Source organism: Mizuhopecten yessoensis, unplaced genomic scaffold (genome assembly GCF_002113885.1).
Source record: "Mizuhopecten yessoensis strain PY_sf001 unplaced genomic scaffold, ASM211388v2 scaffold10327, whole genome shotgun sequence".
NCBI classification, from domain to species: domain Eukaryota; kingdom Metazoa; phylum Mollusca; class Bivalvia; order Pectinida; family Pectinidae; genus Mizuhopecten; species Mizuhopecten yessoensis.
This window is the reverse complement of record NW_018408491.1, coordinates 214,524-230,016: the sequence shown is the minus strand read 5'-3', so window position 1 is coordinate 230,016 and position 15,493 is coordinate 214,524. Positions and strand designations below refer to the sequence as shown.

General features: G+C 34.9%; 2 protein-coding genes across 2 annotated transcripts; one reads left to right on the top strand and one right to left on the bottom strand.

Moving 5' to 3' along the window:
- The first annotated feature begins 4,092 nt into the window (after positions 1 to 4,092).
- LOC110460136 lies at positions 4,093 to 5,399 on the top strand. Its single transcript, XM_021512873.1, has 2 exons — positions 4,093 to 4,661; positions 5,229 to 5,399. The coding sequence occupies exons 1-2, from the start codon at positions 4,193 to 4,195 to the stop codon at positions 5,273 to 5,275; spliced, it is 516 nt and encodes a 171-aa protein (XP_021368548.1). The 5' UTR covers positions 4,093 to 4,192; the 3' UTR covers positions 5,276 to 5,399.
- A 2,527-nt stretch (positions 5,400 to 7,926) lies between these two features.
- On the bottom strand, positions 7,927 to 11,867 carry LOC110460134. The gene is made up of 2 exons (XM_021512870.1): positions 11,626 to 11,867; positions 7,927 to 9,883 (listed from the first exon to the last, which is right to left on the bottom strand). The coding sequence occupies exon 2, from the start codon at positions 9,851 to 9,853 to the stop codon at positions 8,237 to 8,239; it is 1,617 nt and encodes a 538-aa protein (XP_021368545.1). The 5' UTR covers positions 9,854 to 9,883; positions 11,626 to 11,867; the 3' UTR covers positions 7,927 to 8,236.
- Between the last annotated feature and the right edge of the window lie 3,626 nt (positions 11,868 to 15,493).

The window sequence follows — 15,493 nt, the reverse complement described above, 5'->3', positions numbered from 1 at the left end:
ATTTTTTATGATATTTCTAAAGCGTTCGATCGTGTGTGGCACAAGGGACTGAATGTAAAATTAACAAACCATGGTACATGTATACATGGAAAACTACTTGTCTGGTTAAACAACTATATAAGTAACCGAAAACAACAAGTCTTGTTTTGGAAATAGGAAATCTTCCGTTAAAGCTACAAATGCAGGCGATCCACAAGGTTCAGTTTTAGGTCCTTTACTTTTTATTATCTACATAAATGATATATCTGATAACCTCGAAAGTCTTTCAAAATTGTTTGCTGACGACACGTCTTTATTATGCTCTAAACCATCCCTGTTGGCTATCGAAACTAAAATTAACAGCGACCTAGTTAAAATTCAAAAGTGGGCAGAAAAGTGGTGTGTAAAATGTAATCCCCTAAAAACGGAAGCTTTACTCATTTCAAGCATTGAACATGATCATGTGATATATATTAAATTCAATAATGTGAGTGTTGACTTTGTAGATAATCATAAGCACATAGGAGTTATTTTGGACGTAAATTGTAAATGGAGTAAACGTATAGAAAATATATGTAAAAATGTGTCCAAGCAGGTATGTATCCTTCGTAAACTTAAATATATGTTAAATCGACAGACTTTATTCAAAATCTTTAAATCATACATTCTTCTCTTATTAGAATATTGTTGTGAGGTTTGGGACGGGTGCTCTCTCGGTGACGCAGACAAATTGGAAAAACTTAAGTTGGAGTCTGTTTGAATAATCACTGGAATGCCGTCTTATGCTAGTAGAATTTCTTTATATTCTGAAAGTGGGTTAACGTTAGAACCGCGATCAAATCGACGTTCTAGGAGGAAACTACAGCTATTCTTCAAAATTATTAACAAACTCACGCCCGGTTATCTAATTTCTTTACTGCCCCCTTTAGTCTCAGAAAACTCACATTATCACCTCCGTGACGCAAATAACCACTCCATACCAAATTTCCGACCTCAACTAACCAACTTATCATTTTCCCATCTACGACTCGACTTTAGAACCAACTAGATCTTGAAATTAGAAATAGTGTTTCGTTCGCAGTCTTTAAAAAATCTCTTCGAACCATGACAAAAGTTCCAAATTATCATTTGATCGGAAATCGGAAATCCAATATATTGCAAGTCAGACTGAGAAATAGATCTAGTACTTTTAATGATGATCTATTCCAATCTAATTTAATTGTCTATCGTCACTGGCAGTGCGGTCATCCTATTGAAGATTCATACCACTTCTTCTTTGTTTGTAATAATTATGCGGACCAAAGAATAAAATTGTACCGTGAATTGAATGAATGCATCCCGCTAGACCTGCAGTTACTATTACATTGTAGTAATAATTTATCTTTAGAAAACTACATTGAAATATGTCAAAGCACCCAGCAATATATTTCAGACTCTCATAGATTTTTATATCTCTTTATAGATAAACGAATAGTAATAATAAAAATCAGATTGTATTTTTGTTCGATGCTGACGGCAGAAGAGAAACGGATATTCAAGAACGAATGGAACGACAAGGAAGAAGCAAATCAAGGCACGGGATGTGATGGACAATAGTTCAAGATGAAATTATTTGAAAAGTGTATAGTGTAAACTTCTGCCGTCGGTGTCGAAAAAGATTGTCAACATTTAAAAAAAAACTCAAAATCAAAATCAAAGCAAAGTCTCTCTCTCTCGCTTTATATAAATTAGAAAACTTGTGCCCAATCCCAATGTTTATTTTGATGCAAATAAAATATGTATCAAAATCAAAAAAATAAATGTTGCTATTTCGAGGGGTTGACAAGTAAAATCATGTGACACCCTCGTCACAGCTCGGCAGATTCCTTACCTATATATATATAAATATTGATGAAGATAACCGGAACAGACGAGGTTACCGATGTTAGTCCATGACAACCGTCATTTCGAAAATAATTGCAAACAAAACAAATGAAATTCTCATGTCCTAGAAATTGACACAAGGATGACATACGATAAAATGATGTTCTGATAAAATTATGTTATTTTATCGATCAAGTCGATCAGCAGGTATGGCCACCAAATCCTCCATAAAAATGCTTAAAAATCAAAACTCAAATTTAATTTGGTTATTGAAATTTGGTATGAAAATAATTTGATTGCCAGGACAATGTGTTGTTATTTTTAATCCGATATTGTTGTCCGATGACTTGTGAAACCTAATTAACAAATGACTGTTAAAATAACTCTCTCGTTCTAATGGTCCCTTCGGAGTGGTAAAATAGTGCTGTAAATATGGATTACAAAAATATTATGGAAAGCCATTTGAAAACAAATTTCAAGCAGGATTATTGAGCTCTATGATATAATATGTGATGAATTATCATTAAAAAAATGAATGTCATGCCTCTTGGTCTCATGCAACCTTTTGGATACAACATTACAAAGGAAACAAATATATATAAGAAAAATCGCAACAAATATCAATTCTTATAAGTTACACGTATGTAGTGATAAATTCATTTGGATGTCTTTTAGATTGCTTTTGTTGCTGACAGAATGTTCCATCATTATGGCTAATGAAATATGTTATCTTGATTTTTATACATGATTATCATCCAGTTCGAAACTCAACTCAAGTCAGTACTTCAAAAATTATAACAAGTAGTATACTCGGTCCACGGGCCTCTTTTATATTAACAGTTGGAGGGCAATTAAATGCTGATAGATCGGGTATTCATTCGTTTTTTGGTATCTCTAAATTGAAAGAACAAACGACGAAAGCAAGATATTTAATTANTTTTTTTTTTTTTTTTTTTTTTTTTTTCAAATACATTGTAGGAACATGTATAAACTACAATCGTCATAAGAGAAGTGGTGACCACGGCGGTGTAGTGGAGTCTACATGGATTATGATTAATTAAACGTATTGACTGTATGTCAAGTCATAACAATACATTTTTACATCATTTTAAAATTAATATCTCAATACATATTTTTTTCCGTAAGATTAACTGCGATTTCGCGTCATTTAATAGTGTTCAGATTTTGTTTCGTATCAGAAATATTTCATAATCCTGTGTCACCATTTCCTCTTGACTACATGTAATATAAGTAGCTCTCCTAAAAGATCAGCTACAGAATACTGACCATTCGTGACATCTAGTGTCCGTAGTTTGTACATATACAGAACGTACAGTGTATATTCCTCTGATTCGCTAATATTTATAAGAAAAAAACTAACAAAACGAAAATAAAGAAAATGTAGCGGACTTGGTCTGGGTCGATCGTCGGCGACCAGGTACTCCCCTTCATTGGTATGGGGATCCGTCTAAAGTTCGGAGGATCTCGGTAATCGAAAAGTATGGATGTTTAAAAGTGTTTGTTGAAGCAATTGTACATGAATAAAAATCCCGCTGTTGTCATTAGCTCAATTAAAAGATCAACAAAACCAATCATCGATGATCGTACGTGTGGGACAGTATTTAAAAAAATGGTACAGTAAAAACTGTCACGCCGTGTAAGTGGTGATGTAACAACATTAAGTCATATGAATTGATTCATTTACGTATTTCCCTGAACTCTTGTTGGAAATCAATCGATGACAGGTGATCGATCTGTCCGTCGGTCTCATCACACCTCTGCAGCCTCGGGGTTCGTATATGTATAGTATGTATGCGGTAATTCGGCGTGGGAACTTACTACACTAATACACACCTTTGCCAAATTATCATAAGTATTGTTAGCTTAAGCAACCGCTGACCAATTTTCAATATTCATTTACACACCATTTTTCAATATCTTTAACTACATTTTACTCAGTTATTGAAACATCGCGTACATGAAAATAATGAAATTGGTTGGCCAAATTTTCAAACAAAATTCTCAAGAAGTAATATTCTTACGTATTATTTTTACAACAGTTTGCGAAAGCTGACGAAATTTTGGTATTTGCATTTCCGCCGGTATTACTACAAATGCGTCACTAGGACACGCGTGGTCTGCACTTCCGTTGAAGTCATGAATCACATTCACTGTTCCTGAACATGGATGATTTCATTGGTCAATCCAATTCTACCAAATTTGTATAAATAGACATTCTGCAATGTCAACACCAGCAGAACACATCGGCTCATAGTTCCACTGAGTAGTAGTAACAGTTAACGCTAACCATTTGGATTATATTTATTTCTTTTCATATCACTGCAGAAATATGAAAAATATTTTGGCTATCGGAGTATTCGCCTGTTTTTGCGTGGCAGTTTTCGGCGATGGTTACGGTAATGGCGGGAACAAGGGACCAGTGAACCAATTCTGGAACAGCGAACCCTCATTACACCGACACGGTGCTATTGGACTGTATCCTAACAACATCCATTTGGCGGGAAACTTCTTCCAGTACCAAGCTCACAAACCAGCTCCCATGTTCAATGGTCCAAAGAAAATTGTAAATCACAACTACGGTGGTAAACGGTTCAATGGTTATGGTAGTCCGAATGTCGGAGCTCCAGGTGGACAGTATCCTCCAGTAATGCCACGTCCTTATCATGGATATGGAGAAAGCGTCATGGGATTTTCCGGCGGATTTGACCCCTATTATGTTGACCCTCGACCAGGCGTACCAGAAACCTTGGATTACTTAGTCGGTAGAGGAGGCGAATTCGTTAAAAAGAATTGGCAATGTAAGTAAATCTAAAAAATACCATTCATATATATTTCTTTGTAACTGTATGCTTAAATCTTGTTAATCTGGACAAGTTTAACTCTTTTGTGTACATTATGTAGCATGAAATATTCGTACAGAAAAAAAGTGACAATATTTCATCAAACAATTTTGAGGCCTAATAACTTCCTTACTTGCTGGCCAAATTCAGTGAGTTTGGTAGTATGATTGTTCCTGGTACTGCCGTAGACTAAGAGTTGCTGATTCAGATATGTGTACGGTTCAAGCACCGGAGCACTGTTATAATCATTTTTTTGACAGAATTTCAGGCTCCTTTGGGTTCAAAAACAGAACCTTATCGTACGCATTGAAAAACAACTGTATTCATGTTATTAGTAATTTGGCAAGCAATGGAATGCTTTTGGTAGATCATCATTATTCTTATAATAAAAAATTGTGAAATAATAATTTGAATTTCAGATGTAGGAACATAAGACAAAGAAAGTTATAATCATGAAAAAACACCTGTATATTATAGATACATAGATGTGGCTTTTATTTATATATTTTTTTTTGTATTTTTCAGCACTCGCATTGGCTGGAGCCGGACTTTACCTACTGAACAAGAACTGATTACGTCCTTACAAATAAGAAATCCTCTCCGGTCCGGATTCCGGATCAAGCTTTATAGTTCCTCTCATCCGTTGTTATTTATTGCTTCTGTTTTCCATAAATAAAAGTGCTATTTTAAAAGCTGAATTCATTTTTTTATTTATTTTTTTATTGGCAAGACTAACGAATTATAACCAATTGCGTAAATTAAGGATTTTGGATATAAATGCGCCAGTACATTAACAACAAAAATATAAAATGTATCACATTGTCAATACAGAGCGGCACATATACCATAACATCAATATAAAGGAAAATATACCACAACGTCAATATACAAAGGACAATTTAACACAGTGTCAATAAATATAGGGCAAATATACCACAACACAAATACACGAAACAAAATAATTAACCTTTATTCATTTTACAATAGTTGCCCCGTACATTGACATTACACAGACGGGGCCACACATACCTATGGCCTCCGCAAAATATCTTTTTTGTTTAAATTGAAAATCGCTAAATGTAATATTACACAACAAACAAACAAACAAACATGATTTGAATAAATTGTAACTCGTTTATTCATTTAACAAAAATAATTGTTATAAGGCCGCGGTAGTGAAGTATCTAATCCTCTCGTGCAGATGTTCCGCAATCATTCTATTTGTCAGCACCTCTGAACGAGGTTGCAGCCAATCACAGAACAGCAAAACTGAGAGTCATATAACAAAAGCTATTCATCGACGAAAATGTTTAAAAATATACACACTTTGTGTTAATTGCTGTACTGCATACCTTGTGTACTTTACCTGCAATGTAGTGATTGTGTGTGAACAATGTCAACTATCTGTACAAAAGCTAGGTATTTGTAAAATATTATTTTTGGCATGAACCAGGAAGATCAAATAGTGGGAGACTGTCCAATAAAAAGGTATCGGTAAAGTAAGGATTAAATGTGTTAGTTTGTTACTTCAGTTATTGATCATATTACTGAAATAAGTAAAAAAAAAAGAAGGTAAAAACATCAATATTATAAATTTACAAAGACAGGTAACCAAGCTGTGCTCTTAATATCAATGTAAACTTAAGTAATAATAAATGCAACATTTTTCATATATTACCCGAGGACGCCTATATTTAAAAACTCAGTAATCAAAGTGAAATCAGGAAATAATCCCATTTCATTAAACACATACTTTTTATCTCAAAAATAATATTTATAATCATATAAGTGGTCCCTCTTTGTAATCATACATGATGGACAATCTGATTAAAATCATATGTTACATGGCTCCGCCTGAACGTTCAGGCGTAGTACGAAGTGAACGAAGCCATGTAACATATGATTTTAATCAGATTGACATGATGGGATGTGTGTTCTACTTTGATTAAGGCGAGTACCGAATGCGCCCATGACAAGTGAGCAAGCTCAATGATGAGGTGCATTATTTTGTAAAGTGATGTACATATAAGACAGAGCCAACGTATTGGAGAAACTCTGGACCATCTACCTCCGTATCTATAGTAAGTTATTCTCGTATAAGGAGGACTCAACTCATTTGCATCGTTGCGTAGTAGATTGAGTGCTCTCATGCCTATAGTCAAGTGCCAAATGTTCGCAAACACCTTCACATGCCAAGTGAGCAGGCTTAATGTTATGGTACATTATTTCATAATATGATAAGAGCCAATTGAAGCCTTGCACGGGAACATCTACTTCCGTATTTGTTTTTCAGTAAATTGAGTTAACGCTCTCATCCTTATTTCGTGTAAACTTTATTTTATGTCTTATAATTTGCACACAATTTGCTCAAATTTACAGAAGAAAAAATAGAAACATGATATGGAAACAACATTAAAGCTTATATTAATAAACTGCCTTCAAATAGAAGGAAAACCACAGCATCAGCATACAAAAACAAAACATAACACAGCGTCAACGTACAAAAACAAAGCATAACACAGCGTCAACATCCCAAAACAAAGCATAACACAGCGTCAACATACCAAAACAAAACAAAGCGTCAACATACAAAAACAAATCATAACACATCGTCAACATACCAAAACAAAGCATAACACAGCGTCAACATACAAAAAAAACAACATAACACAGCGTCAACATACCAAAACAAAACATAACACAGCGTCAACATACAAAACAAAACATAACATAGCGTCAACATCCCAAAACAAAACATAACACAGCGTCAACATACAAAACAAAACATAACACAGCTTCAACATACAAAACAAAAATTAACACAGCGTCAACTTACAAAACAAAACATAACACAGCGTCAACATACAAAACAAAACATAACACACCGTCAACATACCAAAACAAAATATAACACAGCGTCAACATACAAAACATAACACAGCATCAACATACCAAAACAAAACATAACACAGCGTCTTCATACATAAACAAAACATAACACAGCGTCTTCATACAAAACAAAACATAACACAGCGTCAACATACAAAAACAAAACCATAGCGTCAACATCCCAAAACAAAACAACATAACACAGCGTCAACATACACAATCAAAACATACCACAGCGTCAACATACCAAAACAAAACATAACACAGCGTCAACATACACAATCAAAACATACCACAGCGTCAACATACAAAACAAAACATAACACAGCGTCAACATACAAAAACAAAACATAACACCGAGTCAACATACCAAAACGAAAAATAACACAGCGTAAACATACACAAACAAAATATAACACAGCGTCAACATACACAAACAAAACATAACACAAGCTTTCATAATCATCATATTTCAAAATCATAGTTACTTAAACAGCGAAGTAGGAAGCACGTTTTAAAAGTGTACATGTAAAAAGCAAAAAAAGCTAACATTTTCCATCACCATATGGCATTTCCGTCCTCTAAATATATAGTTTATAGTAACAATAAACATCTAGGCAATTAGTTGCATACACAATGGCAACTCAGTGCCTGGCACTATGCAACTGAAACGTTGCAAACATCTCGAGTGCCGACGAAAATCTGAAGAAAACGCTAGCAGGTAAGAGAATGTTATGATAAAGACTCCAAAGAACGTCTCCAAGAATATCTTGTTCAATAGCTTTGATCTCAACAAACTGTTCAATAACGAAACTGTCACTTATCCATATAGTCAAGTTAATAATGATAAGAAATATCAGTACACATTCTAGGAGATGGATTCTAGAATTTGTGACAGTTTTTCGACATCGGCTGGCGTGTAGCAAAAAAACAACTTGAAGGTAGACCTGCACGAGTGCCAGAATGTACGTACTCATTAATATATCTTTGGTGTCATCAGGAGTTATATATGCCGATAATACCTCGCAGACGTGCAGCATGACAATCCCGAGAGCAGACGACAGATACACGTACTCGCTGACCTTAAGAGGTTTAGGCGTTCTTTCCGGCTTACAATAGTGAACTAGACAGTAAAATCCTACAAAAACTGCCACAATCATGGCAACAGTTATACTTGCATAGTACTGATCCGTCGCTTTACGAATCTGAGAACTATCTGGATGTGAAACCCAGATGACATAAAAAGTAATAAATACTAGTCCGATGATAATACTCACAAAAAAGCTGACGAGTTGATAGACCTTTTGGTTGGTGTGTCCTCCAGATAAGATGCTCTCAGTAAATTCTGTGTGTTCTAGAAGCGTTGCCCGTTCTGTTTCATTCACATGATAGGACGAGTCAACCATTTCTTGGTAAATTGGCAGCTCCTCCTCAGACGTTTGCTGTATCGTAATTGGGGACCACATCTCTAAAAGCATCGTGATAGACAATAGGCAGAACTCCAGAAAACAAGGTTTTAGTATCGGTTGCGAAATATTGATAAGGTTTCCAAAAGTCGCTTTTTGCAGACAGGCAGGTATTTTACTTTTGTTGCCGAACTCTCTGTCTAGAATTCTCTCAGGGAAAGGTTCGTTGTTAATAATGACGCTATGCAACCATACGGAAACATTTGCACACACCAGTAAAAATAACACATAACGGACGGATGTAGATCGCTTCAGGTGGAACCGAGCAAAATAACTAATGAAAAGCATCTCAACGACCAAAAATAGCATTGTAATAATATTGAAAATACATCTGTTATCCCAGAAAAATCCACGAATCCCAACGATATTGGGGCTAAACACCCCACATTCGATTTGTTGTCCCACGAGGAGAGCTGAAAACAAGCCAGCCAGTAATCCGAAAATCGACAGGAAGATTAACTGTAGTTTGATGACGCTCCCTTGTCGTCTGCTTGACACGACATACTCAACACCAAGCTTTTTGATAACACATACAAGAGCTACACATGCAATCATTCCAAAGATCATGATTGTCGATAGTAGCAAAAACACGATCGCTAGACGCTTGTCTTGCTCAATATCAATATCCTGGCTGACTGTAAATACGATGACAATAGAAAGGAAAACAATGAAGAAAACCATGGACGATATGGTAACATCATAGTACCCGGAACCATTCTGTCGCCTCCGGTAGTACCCCGCCGTGATTGGTAGAACCATAACTGATGTGATCAGCTCGCTACAGAAATTCCCCATTCCGATAGAAAACCGTTCGGTTGATGGACACTGAAAAATTACATAAGATCTGATATAAAAAGGTATCTTTTCAGTATTTCTTGATATGTATTTAATACAACGTTGAAATACGAAACTATTTCGTAAGCTTATATGACGAATTTTCCCCCATTTGAACATATTATTTGTCCTCTAAATAGTATATAGGTAGTGACAGATATAGCTGTTTTTGTTAAAAACGGAATATATGAAGAAATGTATGAATCTACCTCCAAATTCAATGCATCTAATTATAATAATTAAGGTATAAAGTATGACAAATATCACAGTGTCAGCACATAATAATACACAGCAAAATACAGTCTCTTAGTGAACCGTCCCACACCCAGTCATCGACTAACACGGCAGTCAAATATACCATTTCAGAGTGAATGTTTATCAAGAGTTCTGGATAAAGTTCTATTAACACTACTCGGAAATTGCTTTGTTGGGTAATCTTGAAAGGCAGACGACCGAAGTCAGCGGACTTATCACAAGTATTTGGGGCCATAGGTCTTGGAGGACAAAAAGTTAAATGATATATTAAGAGTATAGAAATGTTTTAATAAGAATGAGGGTGTTAACTCACTTTACTGTAGAACAGACACGAAAGTAGATGTGCCCGTGTAAGGCTTCAATTCTCCCGTATGTATGTTGGCTCTTCGTGAGTATGACATAATGTACCTTATCATTGAGCCGGCTCACTTAGGAAGTGTCCGAGAAAGTGTTCGGTACTCGACTGCAGCTAGAACAGCATTCAGTCGTTAGGAGTACTCTACTTAGTGACGGTGAAGCTGAGACGAGTACTCATTGAAGGAGTATGCATGTTTACGAGTACGGACTTCTCATATGATTAAAAGTGGTCTTTTTAAGATAAAGAGAGTTCGTTTATTGAAAAATGTTTTTCGTTATTTTCAATATTTTAAAATATAGGAAATGTTTGAAATTATTTTCATTTCTTATTACTAAGTTTTACATTGCTATTAAGAGCACAGCTTGGTAAATGTGTTTGTAAATTTTTGTTCCGTGTAGCTCTAGGTATTTCTAATATTGATGTGTTTACTTTTTTTTTTTTTTTTTTTACTAATTTCAGTAATTCAAACTCAAGTTACAAAACTAACACATTGAATCCTTGCTTTACAGATGTCATTTATGGGACAGTCTCCCAATGATAGATCTTCCTGGTGCATGTCCTGAAACATTTTACAAATACCATCAATATTCGACACAAGCATATCTTATATCAATCACGTTTACCTCGCTTTCGTACATATAGTTTACATTGTGTATACACAATCACTGTAATACAGGTAATATACGCCAGGAATACAATACAGTAAATAGGAGCATTTTTGAGTGTTTTTAAATATCATCGTCGATGAAAAGATTTTGTAATTTGACTGTCGATTTTGCATTTCTGTGATTGTCTTAAACCTCGTTCAGAGGTTCTGTCAAATTGGTTGATTGACAAACGACTGCACGGGATTCTTAAGTATGTGTGTACTAAAGCTTGATATCAAAGCAAGAGTAGAGTTATGGACCGTTACGGTAAAATCTATATAAAGTAAACTTTCTTAAAATGATTTCAATTTTAGTTTTGTGTCATGAATAAATCAATTACAATTTGCTTTTAACTATTCTTCTCAATTTGACAATTAACGGAAACATTTTCTTATTATTATTTTTGAAATTTGTGAAACTATAAAATGAATCATATATATATATATATATATATATAACTTACCCCAACTTACCTTGTACTGAAGAAAAACAATTGAGTCAGTATCCTGAATTGTTCGCCAGATAACTAGGGCAATAGAGGTCTTCAACACTTCATGTATGATATTTTTATGCTAGTGTAAGGAAATGCGCTACGTATACATATTACACAGAACCAGTCATCATACACTGTCGGTGGCTATTAAGTAGACACGTAACGTATTGAAAGGAAACTACATTTAAAAATATAAACCATACAGTGCATTTGCTATACTGTAAAAGGTGTAACAGGAAGTGAATATTACTCTGGAAAATCCAACATCTTAACCACGCATGTAATAAGAATACAGTTTATAAAAGAATGACATAAAGCTATATTTAGCATGAAAGGCCACACATAGAGACAAACCCGTTTAAGTTTTATGCAATGGAAGGAAGTCATGCAGCAATATAAATAGTAGTTTAGCTTCACCTTTACTCCATAACCGGTCTAAATCTCCCTTCACAGAGATAGAATTTACTTTGATTTAAGGTTCACATTACTCACATGTACCAATGTAATAAAGTTGACAATGGTAACATGTCACTGAACACGAAACGCTGTATAATGAAGATAGCATTGCTTTACACATTACACTTTTCACACAACACCTCAATAATTAAGCTACCAATGCTTACAGTAACCCGACCTGTAAAAGGCTATACTACACATCCCACTCCACATGTAGGTACACCCAGTGAAGTTTAGTCATCTTAATAAGCACCCTCCCATTTCCCAACACCTAGAATTTATCATTTAACCACAATTATAAGTTGATTATACCTCATGATCCTAATAGTCTAGTCATTCTATGGTTTCACCTCAAACCAATTGCAACAGAAAATATTATTAGTTGAGAATATATAAGAGACGTGTTTAAACAACATATAAAAAATCTAGAAAATTCTAACGATGGGAAATATTCAAATTTTGTGATGAAAATTGTTGATTTAGCAAATGAATGTATGGCCTGTACGGGCCAACGTCACACGAAAGAGTTCCTTAGGGGAGGTAATACACGAACTATGGTGAAATGAGATAAACAGAAGAACGCCGTTATTTTCAGCGTACATCTTTTTCCGCGGATTGTTTCACTACTAATGGTCAGTGAACTAATAGATACATCATATATAGATGCTTATGTATGATCAAAACATGAACATTTTGATCCGTTACGAATTTACATTTTCCGTCGTCTGCTAGTGCTACGTCATTGCTCGACAGCATACAGTCATATTCATAAATATACCAGGGCAGTGTAAGAATCGTTTGGTATTTGAATATTTGCTGATTTCAAACTACTGGGAAGGCAGTGTTCACCTGAATTTATAGAAAATGTTTTGTTTTACACATTAGACAAAATATTTGCTTGTCTATTGAACGGCAATTTGACCGAGAAAAAAAACTATGGAAGCCCACACCTGCAATATAACGATGAAATTGAAAAATCGCAGTTTATATTTTTTGTATTAAAAACATGAAAATTGCTTGTTCTACGTGATTTTTTCATGATATAATGAATTCGATTTTGTGATATCATTTGATAATTTATATAGTACATGTGGTCATTTTCCTAAAAAAAAGATAGCGTTCGCTTCTGAGTCGGAGGGGTGGGGGGTGGGGTTCAATCCCGGACGCGTACAATGTTATACCAAAGACATAAATTTGGTAGTTGTGGCATCCCTGCAAAACTGTTGTCATTAAGGGGATAGCGCAACGACTAGCCTGACTTGAATCAGTATAATGTGTCTGGGTGGGGTACATGCGTCACTGTTCTTACAGTGAGCTGGCACTATAAAGACGGCCTGAAATCGCGCCATGACAAGCAGTCCAAAGCACATGTATACTACAAGTATCATGCATCAATAATACCGTCGGCATATGATCCTGGTTGTTAGGAAGACGTTAAACCCCAGTTCTCGAGTACTCACTCACTCACTCCTAAAATAGAATAGTTTTTAATAAGAAGCATTGCATGTATTCATAAAATGTAATATCATTAAATCTATCGTATGATATCAGTGAATCGATTGTTTGATATCAGTGAATCGATTATATGATATCAGTGAATCGATTGTTTGATATCAGTGAATCGATTGTATGATTTCAGTGAATCGATTATATAATATCAATGAATCATTTTTATGATATCATGGAATCGATTATATGATATCAGTGAATCGATTGTTTGATATCAGTGAATCGATTTGAATCAGAAAATATAAGTAATGATATTTTGAAAAACTATTTAATGATATAATATTTCATGAATACATGCAATGCTTCTCATGATTTTTTTTGTCTTTACATTCTTATAAGAAAGGAGGTCAAGATGTTTATCCTGTGAGCTCTCTGGAATTACAGAAGACCGTGGAGCAAGTGTGTGAGCACAGAAAAGACCAATGGGCAAATGATGTTAAAAGACGCCTCGAATTTATCAGAGACTTACCGGCTGCTGATGCTGTATACCATCAACTGTGTAGCGTGAATTTCCGTACACATAAACATATCCCAGTAGCATTTACTCCAACCAAGCAGCAGAGAAAATCTTGTGAAAGACCAAAGAATGATTGCCAAGCTGACGCTTTCCTGACGGTTGTGAAGTGCCTGCATAAACAGATTTACTGTCTATTTGCGACCTCGTGGAAAGGATGAGAGCCATTGTTGGAGAAGATGCATATAGTACAGTTTACATAAAATCTAAACTAAAGGAACACTTTGGACCTTAGGTCATAATCACAGGAATCAACAGTAGTGCAAACATTGTAACCTTCAAAGAAACTGCATCATACATACTCAGAGATTTTTACCAGCTTCCAAAAAACAAAGATACCGAGTGTGAGAAACAGAATGTAATTGAAACTGCGGCAAATTAATTTTGAATAACTACAATGATCTGTCAACCAAATCGGCGTTATTACCTAGTCAGGTAAATACAGTATATTGAAACCGAGCACACGTAATCGTTTACAAATAAAATGTGTAACCACGACACTGTTTAAAACTTCTAATTTTAATAAAGATGTTTACTACCTTATGTCTCCGTAACATTTAAAGTCACACGCTTATGAAAAGCTTAGATTAATTGTACCTCATAAACTGAGAAATCTCAGAACAATAAACAGTGTTTATTATGAGGATTTGACCCTACGACAACTTTAAAAATATTATAACATATATATATAGATTGAATAAATAAAAAGGGTTAAAATAACAAAGTGTAGACAAAATAAATCGCAAAATTTGAACAAATTGAATATTCAAAAGAAGGCATTTGAAAAGTACAAGAATAAAACGGACCAAGTGTTCTAGAAGGGTAAGCTTCTTTTGTTTCTGAGATGACTACCGCCATGTCAATCTAGGTCAAATATAAGTAATATTATGTTTACAAGGCCTTTGTGGTGTGCGGTCCGGTCCTTTCATAGTGATCTTTCTCCTTTTGTTTAACGGTGTGGTATTCTTTTCATATTTTTTACGTTTCATTCTACAACATCTACGCAAGTAAGATATACGTGTCCGATACCAAATACTTATGTGTGACACCTCAGGAACATCAGATTTACTGCATAAGCTTGCCCTGAAGTTCTTGCATGGATATTTGAGTTCTCTTTTCTGATCTTTCCAAAGAGTGCTTTAGTTTGTGTTAATAGTGTTCTAGAAATTTAGCTATATCAAGTGTTGCATTGGAATTGTGTATGTCATATTTTACCCAAAGTTTGGTTGAGATGTAAGAGAAAAGGATTGATCATAATTTAGGTATGTTGAATTTAGAAATTCCTCCCTTGGATGCAGCATTTGGTGTCAGAAATTCGGCAAAGACTCTGTTCCTACCCGAAATTTACAACCTAGGGTACAATATCCAA